The sequence below is a fragment of the Condylura cristata genome, unplaced genomic scaffold (assembly GCF_000260355.1).
Source record: "Condylura cristata isolate star-nosed mole 26May11 unplaced genomic scaffold, ConCri1.0 scaffold00015, whole genome shotgun sequence".
In the NCBI taxonomy this organism is placed as follows: domain Eukaryota; kingdom Metazoa; phylum Chordata; class Mammalia; order Eulipotyphla; family Talpidae; genus Condylura; species Condylura cristata.
The window spans coordinates 51259102-51270635 of NW_004567116.1; the positions used below are offsets into that span (position 1 = coordinate 51259102).

Consider the following 11534-nt stretch of genomic DNA (forward strand, 5'->3'; position numbering starts at 1 on the left):
TAAATAATCTTTAAAAAAAAAGAATTATCAGTCTGACTTGGAATCTATCACAGATATAAACTTTAGTTTCATTTGCATCTAGAAGAATACTATTAATATTATTTTCTGAGGGAATGCTAGTTGGTCATTTTTTTAAATGTTATTTTCTAACCATAATAATTACACTATGAATGGTAATACTGTTCCTCACTTTAATGTAGGCCCATCCCTCTGATGGGATACATGCCAAGTTCAGCCAAAAGGGAGTCATGTGCTTTTCAGAAGATGACAGCTTAAGATAAAGATTTAAGAGTGTTTGAATCTGGAGGTAGGAGTGGTATTTTATAGGTCTGAGCTAAAACATGTGATAGTCACTGTACAGTAGCTGGAAAGAAAAGTGTGTGAGGCACTTAATCAGCTCAAACAGTTCAATGAACACTAGCAGAAGAATGCTGCTGGCTGTTATATACCTCCTACTTTGGAGCTTCTCCACCTCCACTGGCCACTTCCCTAGAGCCTGTACCTCCTCCAAGAACCTGATGGAGAAGGAATGCTGCCCATTGTGGAGGGGTGATGGGAGTCCCTGTGGCCAACTTTCAGGCAGGGGTTCCTGTCAGGACATTGCTCTATCCAATGCACCACTTGGGCCACAATTCCCCTTCACAGGGGTGGATGACCGGGAATCTTGGCCTTCTGTCTTCTATAATAGGACCTGCCAGTGTTTTGGCAACTTCATGGGATTCAACTGTGGAAATTGCAAGTTCGGCTTTTGGGGGTCAAACTGCACAGAGAGGCGACTCCTGGTGAGAAGAAACATCTTCGACTTGAGTGTTCCAGAAAAGGACAAATTTCTTGCTTATCTCACTTTAGCCAAGCATACTACCAGTCTAGACTATGTCATTCCCATTGGCACATATGGACAAATGAATAATGGATCAACACCCATGTTTAGTGACATCAACATTTATGACCTCTTTGTCTGGATGCATTATTACGTCTCAAGGGACACCTTGCTTGGGGGATCTGAAATCTGGAAAGACATTGATTTTGCTCATGAAGCACCAGGTTTCCTGCCTTGGCATAGACTCTTCCTGTTGCTGTGGGAACAAGAAATCCAAAATCTGACAGGGGATGAGAATTTCACTATTCCATATTGGGATTGGCGAGATGCAGAAAACTGTGATATTTGTACAGATGAGTACATGGGAGGCCGCAACCCAGCAAATCCTAACCTACTTAGCCCGGCATCCATCTTCTCATCCTGGCAGGTAAGATGGTCTGAACATAAATACCAAAACAAATAGGAACCTTAGCAATAGCCTCTTCAGAAAGGTATTCTTAAATATCTTTTATCATCTTACCCTGCAAGCACAGAAAAGATCCCCTGTTCAGAGCTCTCAAAAAACTTTGTATTTTTCCCCATAGCATATTTTATAATCATAGTTACATAAATATTTGTGTGATTACTTGTTTAGTTCTAGGTTTCTAAGTTCAAATAAATACAGAGAACTAAGTTCATAACTTAGCTAACAGCACCTAGACTAGTGCCTGGTAAAAGACAAATATGTGTTAATAATATTTATTTTAAAATAGGCATTTTGACATTTATATGATTAAATAATAAATAATTTAGGGTAGTATTTCTGAAATTTTCTTCAAAATAAAATTTATTTAGTACACATATTAAAACCACAAACCATGTACTTTATTCCTGACTCATCGATAAGAATCTTTAAGGAAGGGACCTGGAATGAGTCATTTGATCAATGTCTGTGATGATTATTATCATCAGGAAAGTGTTTGGAAAAAAAAAAAGTCATTAAAATATATGAGGATTCTGAAACCTGATTAGGTAAATAATGAAAATACCTAATATTAATTCACTGACCATCATTATATGGATAGTCCTATTCAAAGTAGCCTTTCTCATCTTCATCAATTTAAAGATAAAGTGAAACATTAAGTTATAAAATCTCTCATCTTCATCAATTTAAAGATAAAGTGAAACATTAAGTTATAAAATCACTAGATAACTTGTAGAATCTCAAAGAACTAGAAAGTAGCTGAAGCAATGCTTATTCTCAGATACCTGGGTGCATGACTACCCTACACTATTTTTAAAGGTATGAGTCAAATGAGGTGACCCATTCTGTCTCACTGACTTTTTCCTTATATCACAGGAAAAAAATAGTTTACTTTTCTAAAAATATGACAAAAAAAAAAAAACAGAGGTATTGTATAAAGTAAGGAAGAATTATTTTGATAATATTTAATTTCTGTTTTTCCTTTTCTAAATTTTTCACTTGGGCTTAGAGGCGCAAAATAACATAAGGCATGTGTTTTTAATTATTTACTGTATTAAAATCATAGTGGAAGGAATGCTTCTCTGCCTGCATTCTAGACATTTCTAATACAGCAATTTTGTATAGCAATACATTAAGGAACTCAGTACAATATTTAATGAATTGGGAAAATTCATCCAATGTGCCTTGGACTGCAGTTTTGACATAGGTATGTCTTCCCCCTATTCCTAATAAGTTGATATACTTTCAAAAGGGAGCCTTGGAAACTCGCTGAAAAATGGCCACTGTATACATTCTAGTGTGACTAATGTCAGCTATTTATCACAAATTAATATTTGTGCAGGAAAGACTGGGAAAGATGTACTTGAAGAATCTATTTCAGTAAACCTCAGACCTCCTTTCTCAATCTCTAAATGCATTTCTCATCATGTGCTCATATCCTCCTTTGATGTTTAAATCCTGCTAAGCTTAGACATAGGAGTTTTATAATGCTTTAACTATTCAACTTTACTTGACCCAGAGAGTCTGGGGAATTGTCTAAACTACAAATATTAAAAAAGTCATAATAGCCAACTAAGTCTAAGAGAAAAATACTAATTGATATTTAATTTCATAATATATACTACCTGGTAATGCCAACACTTATATTGTTTTTTTCTAGTAACTTATTGATTATTGAATGTATATTTTCCTATCTATTCAATGACTTATGACCACAGTTATTTTTATAAAGAAAATTGTCTGCTCTAGTGACAATTACTGGGTTGAAGTCACTACAACATTAAACTCAATATTGTTACATAATTAAACTGCTGTGCATTAATCTGTTAAACATAAATTTAGGAAAAAGGTGGATGAAGATATTTTAAGGAAAACAAGCAAACAGCATCCTTCTTCTTCTTTTTTTAATCCAGTTTTTTTTAATGATTTATTTATTTATTCATCCAAGACCTGGGGTACAAACCAGAGGTACATGACATGAGACAATTCACCAAATACAGAGTGGGGAGCCGAGCAGTCAGATCTACTGAAATATACTGCAGTAGGAGGGATGGAAGCGTTCTACTGCACCATTTAAGTCAACCCATTGCCCCAGTGGCTGCAGATAGCTTCACAGTACTGCAATTTAACCCCTTATACTAGCCCACTCTAAATAAAGAAGGTGAAATGAATGAACATTTGTGTCCATCAACCAAGTGGTTGCTGCATTACATGAGGTTGGACAGTCAACACCAATGCACCTGAACTTTCTCTATTCCTGCCTCTCTTGGTGATAATCCTTAAAAAATTTAGATCAGTTACTTATATTGGTTAGGTTTAATGGTTTTCAGCATCTAAATCATTTAGCAAAATAAAAATAAAGTTATATGGTTTTACCCAGTTATCTTCTACCAGAAAAATGATATCCAGGTAAGTCTGCTGTGAAGATCAGGCATTATTATTTTTAAAACTTGATGCTATTCTCATGTTCCATCAACACTGAGAATCACAGATTTAATTGATATGCAAATTGTTTATGCATCCCTTTCACATTATAACTTAGGTTCCGTAAACATACCACTAGATTGCTAATTTAAATGTTTTTTTTTTCTGAATTGAGCTCTCAAATTGAAAACTACAATAGTTCTTGTGACATAAGTTTCTAGATTCAGTAATTTCATTAAAAGTTTTCAAATTATTAGCAGTAAAATCCCTGATATAAAGGATATAAAGTCTTTTTTTTTCTTAATTTCATGTCTTCATAAATATAGCAGTTTTAGAGATTCTTAGAGTTTATGAACTCTGACTTAAAAAAATCTCTCAAAGGGAACCTCCCTGGTGCAGCACTATGAAACTATCTACAACTTCTGCAGCACATCCCTGGCCAGGGAGCTGGCCCACATGGTGTGGCAGATTTCTTCTCTTCCCTCAGCAGTGTATGACAGTCAAACCACCTATTGTGTTCCCCACTCTGTCTCTGGTGAATCTGCTCATGCCCCCCAACCTCTGGCTTATACCCCAGTACTTGCATACATAAATAAATATAAAAAAACCTCTCAAAATGATGTAGTTTATGTCTTTTATTAAAATAAACAAACAAACATAGATATCAAAAGATATAGGATGGTTTGTCCAAAGTCACAGAGCTGAAACTTAAAACCCACTAATTCTGACTTCAATGCTATTTCAAGTCAACTATGTTATTCCCTATTTTTAAGCAACCATTTAAGATCAGAAATAAACCACTGATTCATGGATGTTAATTTTGAGTTATAGTAATGACTCACTTAAAATTCAGTTGCATAGATACCTGGGGCAGCTATACTGATGTAGTCGTTTTAATTCAATTTATAATGAAAAAAAAATACATAGGATTTTTACTGATCCACCTTGCTTTGTAAGATAGAACTGAGTCTAACCACTTTGTGCTATCATTTCACTTTGTCCAAACTTATAACACTACTATATGGTATATGACATGGGTATTATAAGTATAGATTGAATTATTAAAAGCATATAACAAATATTAGCTTCAGTGTTAACATACATAAAAAATACTGCACAACCAGGTTTTCTAAAACATTTATGTAAGACAAGTAATACTTACTGGTTGAGTTTTCTATTAAATGGAACATAACTAAAAATATTATTTAATGTTATTTGTCTTAACTTACATTCAAAGTCCATATTTTATTTGTATTATATATTTATTTATGTTCAAAGAAATTTTACAGTGGAACGACGCTTGCCATCAATTTAAGCAATGTTTTATTTTGGAGGTTGTAATTGCTTAGTAACATTAAAGTACAAATAATGTTGCTCAGTTCAATTATATGCAAGTTATGCAAGCAACAAATAAATTAGCCTATTAAAATGAAAGGTAAATTAGAGGAAGCTGTCATGATGGATGAAAACAGAGAAAATATTTCCTAGATGTTAGACATGTATAAAATGCAGCTGAGAAACTCAGTCATAAGGTGAAAGGCACATCACATGGAAGGAAACAATGGAAAGAAAAAAAAGTCACATTTCAGCAGAGAGTCATGGGTTTTAGGTAACCATGGCAACAGCTCATAGAAAAATAACAGCTTCACTTTTTACTTTATGAAAAAGATTCTGTGGAATGTCATGTGGTTTACTTTTTTTTTTTTCAAGTAATCTTAACCTGAATGCTTTTGCTGTTATTTCTTTAAATTTTAGAACACTGTCCACATTCACCTTATTCATTAATACATCTGTTTTGTTTTTTATAATTAGCATTACTATTGGGACATCCATGTTTATGTCTCATATTATAGGATTTTTTCTCTTCAGGTTAGTTCACCATAGTTTTCCTATCAGTAGAGTACCCATGGTCCTCACAATAGTCCAATCCATTTTGCTCTCCTCTCCCCATGTTGTGTGTGTGTGTGTTTAAGATTTACTTATTTTTGCACAGAGAATTGGGGTACAGGCCAGAGGTGCAGGGGTGGTAAGAGGGTTCACCAGAGACAGAGTCGGAAGCAGAACAGTTAAATCAACAAATTACACTGCTGGGGGAGCAGTGGGCAAGACAAGAGAGGTCTGCATTGCCATGTGGATCACCTCCAGGGCCCAGGTTTGAACTTGCACTGAAGCAGCTGTTTCTAACTTGCAATGTTGCACCACCAGGAAGGGCCTCCCCATGTTTTTCATGGTCCCCATCTCTTGTCCTCCCCCTTCTCACTTGAGTATCTCAGTTCTATTGTCTGTTCTCAAGCGTCAGTCTCACAGTTTGTCTATGTCTGATCCTATGTTTAGGGTCTTTAGATTTTACATAAAAGTGAATCATTCAGTATTTATCTTTCTTCTCCTATTTCACTTCACTTAAAATAGCCCCTACCGGCCCTCCCTGGTGGCGCAGCAGGTTAAAGCACAGCACTAAGAAGCTAAAGCCACTTCCGCATGAGTTCGATTCTTCGATTCCCGCCTGCCCTGGAAGTGACCACATGGCGTGGCAGACCTCTCCTGACCCGCCCACTGCTCCCCTCAGCAGTGTACGTCGTAGCTCTCCCTTTTCTGCTCTCCACTCTGTCTCTGGTGAATCTTCTCACCCTCTGCATCTCCACCCTTTACCCCAGTTCTGTATGAATAAATAAATCTAAACAATAAAAAAAAAAAATGGCCCCTTGCAATTCCAGTGAAGTTACCACAAATAGAGTATGAGTTTATCTTTTTGTTTTCTGAGTAGTATTCAACGTGTGTGTGTGTGTGTGTGTGCATCACATTTCCTTGTTATGGTCATCTTTTCTGGGGCATTCAGGTTTTTTGCATACTTGGCTGTAATAGTGCTGCTGTAAACATAGGAGTGCAGGTTTCCTTTTGGATTAGTGTTTTTGTGTCCTTTTGATAAATACCCGGTGGTGAAATTGCTAGGTCATATGACCAACCCATTTTTAGCCATTTGGGGAATCTGCACATCTTTCCATAAGTGGTAGAGCAGTCTACTTTCCTAATAGTGGTGAATAGGGATCCCTTAACTGCCCTTATTGTTTCTGATTCTTTTGATATTGGCCACCCTCACAGGTGTGAATTAGTATCTCATTGTGGTTTTGATATGTATTTCCCTGATAAGCAATAATGAACATTTTTCCATATGACAATGACTATCTGGATATCTTTGGAGAAGTGTCTCTTTAGCACCTCTGCCCAATTTTTTTGTTAGATTGTTTTCTTTTAGTTGACTTATATATGCTCTTTGTAGATCTTCACTATCAATCCAATATCAGCACACACACACACACACACATGCATATGTGTGTGTATTTCTTTTTAATCTCCTTTTCTTCATTTGACATGAAATACTTGATATTTCATATGTTATAAATTATGTGCTTTGAAATTAAAAAAAAAAATTCTTCATCAAAAGACCTATGCCATTTACCAGATGATACCTGACAAGTCATTTACCATACGATACCTGAAAATTTATGGAGACTATCCTTTGGTTTATTGACACAGAACATAAGTAGAGAAGAATCATGAGTTTCGTTTTGGTTTTAATGTAAATTTAAATGCCATAAAAATCAGGATAATGTAGCAGAAAGGGTATATAATATTTTGAGATAAATTATCTTTTCACTGTATTTTGTATCTTAATTATAAGATTATGATCAGGGTCCTCCTTGATGGTGGAAAAGATTAAATTGCACAACTGTGAAGTTATGTCAACCATTGCAGCATGCGTTTGACTTCCGGCCAGGAAGGTGATCCACAAGGAATGGCATACTTCTCCTGACAAGCCTGCTGCTTCTCTCAGCAATGCATGTCAGTATATCTGCTCCCCACTCTTTCTCTGGTGAATCTTCTCACCTTTTCACACCCTCGGGCTATACCCCACTTCTGTACAGGATTTCTGTCTTACTCCCTAGGTCCCTGACTTCAGTTTCTGCCCATGTCACTGGTACATAGAGGGAAGCCCAAATTCTAATATCACTTACTGCTGTTGATACAGAGCAGAATGGAACAGCAGAATAAACTTGCCAAGCCACCTTTACTAAAATAGTTTACATGTGACTGTCTTCAGCCATGTGCAAAATTGCAAGACTGTTCAGGCTTAGAAAATAACAAAGGGGTTTATAAAAAGAAAGAAAGAAAGAAAAACAGGAAAAGCAAGCATTATTGAGGACACATGACCATTTATTTTACCCAAAGTCATATCCAGTACTGTCCAGTCCTGCACAAAGACTAGTATAATGGCATCTTCCTGCCACTGAGAATGTGTAGCCCTTTTTCCCAAACAATAGGCCATGTGCCTACAATGGTGTCTTCCTGCTACTTGTGGACACGTGGCAGCCAAACTATAGGTCAGGATCAGATTCTCAAGGACAGCAATAAATGCAACAGGAGGTGTTCCTTGAGCTGTCAAAATTCTCCAACACAGGGCTCTCCCTCATGGTGCAACAGGTTAAAGCACTGTCAAAGCCACTGCAGCACGAGTTTAATCTCTGCCAGGCAGCTGACCCACATTGCGTGACATACCTATTCTGACCACCCACTGCTAATCTCAGTAGTGTATTCTATCAATCTGCCTGTTCTGCTCCCCACTCTGTCTCCGGCTAATTCTCTAACTCCCCACATCTGGCCTGATCATAGTTTTGTAAGCATAAATAAATCATAAAAAAATTAAATAAATCTCCATCACAGAATCAAACAAGTGACACTCAATACCACAGCTGTAGTGGCTGAACGACCTGACAAAGGCCATACTCATGCATTTTAACAAGACACGTGGCTCCATGTCTATTGTCTTGTCCAGGCCACACTTCAGAAAAATGCCTGTCTCTCCAGGTTTCCCTAACAAACTTTTCCAAAATGACTGTTTAGATGAGGCTGTGCACAATGGTCTCTGCCATGTGGCCGCACCGCAAAGCCCAGCTCTGAGAACCCCTTGTGTTTCTGCTTGGAACCCTCTGCCACCATCATGATGCTGCACTGCTACAGCCATGGCTCTCTCTAACTTGTATAGAGATTTTCAGTGTAGGGAGCTCTTTGGGCCCAATTTTTAGTCCCTAATATACTTTTTTAGTTGTTCCACCCACTTCTAGAATTTTCTGGGACAGTATAATTTTTACCAGGAAATTCCTCCATGGGACACCACATGTAACAGTTTATAGTTTCAGCCACCGGTAAGACTATAAATAAGGGTCTTAAGGTTGCACGGTGCCTGCAAGTTCTTGTTTCATGTTATGAAAATTGAAGACATCGACCCAGAGGAATGAATGTTGTATAGATTATTTAGCAACAGAGAATAAGTAACCCGCAGAGATAGGGGTGAGGGTGGGGGGTTGTCACTTGAAAGCAGGTAGTCCTGAGGTAATCATTTCTAGGATCTTTTATACCTAATATAATTCACTAAGTGGCCTCTATCTGCTAATACACATATGGGTGGTCACTTGCTAAGATTAGTGCACAGGAAGTTAGAAATGTGGGAAGCTCACTACAGATTAACACTCATAGACCAAAACACCCAAGAATCACTATTGTCCTTCATGCTCCTATTTCTGTCAAGAATTTTTTGACTGTGCCCTGATGATAGGCAGCTCTCCTGCTTACAAGTGGATCTTCTGCTCATAAGCACAGGGCCTGTAAATTTCTATATTTTTTAAATATATATTTTTTATTTCCTTTCAGTCTCTTCCTACCTTGCCAGAATCTTTCTCATTGGCATAATTTCTAGGAGGGTTGGACCCCATTCCTTCTTGGGGCAAGGGAAGGCAGAAGGCAGGGTGGGAGCATGATGGCTATGTTAAATGAGGGTCTCTCACCTATTTTACTAAAATGCATAATAACATGGAGGCGTCTATTGTATCCTCACTAATAAAATCTGAATAACAATACAATTATGATCTTCAATAATTGATTCATTTTTTATTACATTTGAACAATTTTTGTTTGTTTGTTTGTTTTTAGGAAGGTCCTGTATAGTAACATGAGTGCAGTAACAAATAAGATAACATAGCTTTGATTTTCAATTTGACTATAACATTAAGGCTACTAGTGGGAGAGAGGAAGGATGGGAGAGAATAAATCGACTATGGTGAAGGAATATAGGGATTTCGTTATGTGTGTGGTGTGATAAACATCTGGAGAGGTGTGATCCAGATCATAAAGTATGGAAAACCAGTATTATCTCAAATAAATAAATATACAAACCATTATTAAAATACCCATTGAAGAAGTATGAGAACATTAAGTTGTATGCACACATTGAAGAAATATGAGAACATTAAGTTGCACATATGGCTCTTTATCTAATGTAGCAGAGGCTAAATGGTGTAAGTAGGAAGACAAAAATGTAATACACACAATAAGTAAACCAATTATATAGTATGTTGGTGCCAAGTGCATAAAGTAGAATATTGTGGCACACAATAAATGCTTAATTTCTAGCTACCATGAGGGCACAGAGAGGAATAATCATGATTTATAATATGCCAATTTTGATGGTATTAATACATCAAAAATATTTTAACAATGGTAGCTATCAAACTACCTATGCCATATCATCAAATATCTTAGTGATGAAAACAGTTGTACATAATTAGCTTTCATTTAGCTGATATTGACTATTTCCTAAAGTTCTACTGCTAAAGTTCATATTTTAACACTATTACTGTTACAACCTGAGTTTGATCCCCTGACACAGAGCTAATCTAGAAATGGCTCAGCACACCTCTCCTGTTTCTTTCACTATTTCCAATTGCAGTGTACTTCAATAGATCAGACTACTTTGTTCTCCACTCTGACTCTGGTAAAGCTTCTTACCCCTCGTACCTCTGGCTTACACCACAGTTCTTCTACATAAAAATTAAAATAAAGTTAATGAGTGGATATTACATTGTATAAATATTATTAAAGCCTCAATGAAATGACAAAATATGAGATTTACCCAGTAACTAAGAGAGGAATTATCCACCAGATGAAAAAGCCAAACACAATGCAGAAGAGTGTTTGGTGAGGTAAGTCTAAGAAAACCACAGAAAATTGAGGAAGGAAGAAAGTACTAAGATAAGGATTATATTGGTCATGATCCCTGTATAAAATAAATGACACACATAAGTTGATCCTCTGAAGCATACTCTTAGCAGAGGTAATTTGAGGTGGGAGACTGGTCATTTCAAAGAATGACTTTTCTGGAAGAAATTACTAACATTATTTCTAAGTAAAATGCTAAGATGTTCTACACAACATGGACATATATTCCTACATGCTATTACTTTAGGAGTTTGGAATCTGTGTATCTCTTGAAGTTTGGAGTGAGTGTGTCTCTTATGGATTCATCAATGTTGTCTATTAGTTGTTTATTTCTGTCTCTTCCTTTGTTTCCACTATGTTCTAATATTTTATCTTGTCAATATTCTCTGGATTCAAGTTAGTGAGTTTCTTTTCACACGATTTTGCCTGACTACCAAATTCTCATCTATTTTGCTAATGCCAACTACCTTGTCTTAGGACATGAATCTTTTTCATTGACAACCTATATAAATCAATCAAAATTTTACCTTATTAATATTGTTTGATTCTCACAGTATCACAGTAATGTTTATTAATCTAAAAGATATAAACAAACATGCACTCTATGGGCAGAGTAATAATAGACTTAATTGATTTTTTTGTTTGTTTGTTTGTTTAAAGATTTATTTATTTGTGCATACAGAACTGGGATACAGGCCAGAGATGCCGAGGGTGAGAGGATTCACCAGAGACAGAGTGGGGAGCAGAACAGGCAGATTCACAAAGTACACTGCTGAG

At 36.4% G+C, this 11534-nt stretch overlaps 1 protein-coding gene across 1 annotated transcript in view; it reads left to right on the forward strand.

Annotated features, from left to right (window-relative positions):
• The first annotated feature begins 417 nt into the window (after window positions 1-417).
• The window catches only part of TYR (tyrosinase), a 68436-nt gene continuing 57319 nt past the window's right edge, over window positions 418-11534 (forward strand). Inside the window, exons 1-2 of the mRNA XM_004683713.1 lie at window positions 418-1255; window positions 3883-3911. Coding sequence (XP_004683770.1) covers window positions 429-1255; window positions 3883-3911 — 856 coding nt within the window. The 5' untranslated portion in view covers window positions 418-428. The remainder of the gene's footprint in view (window positions 1256-3882; window positions 3912-11534) is intronic.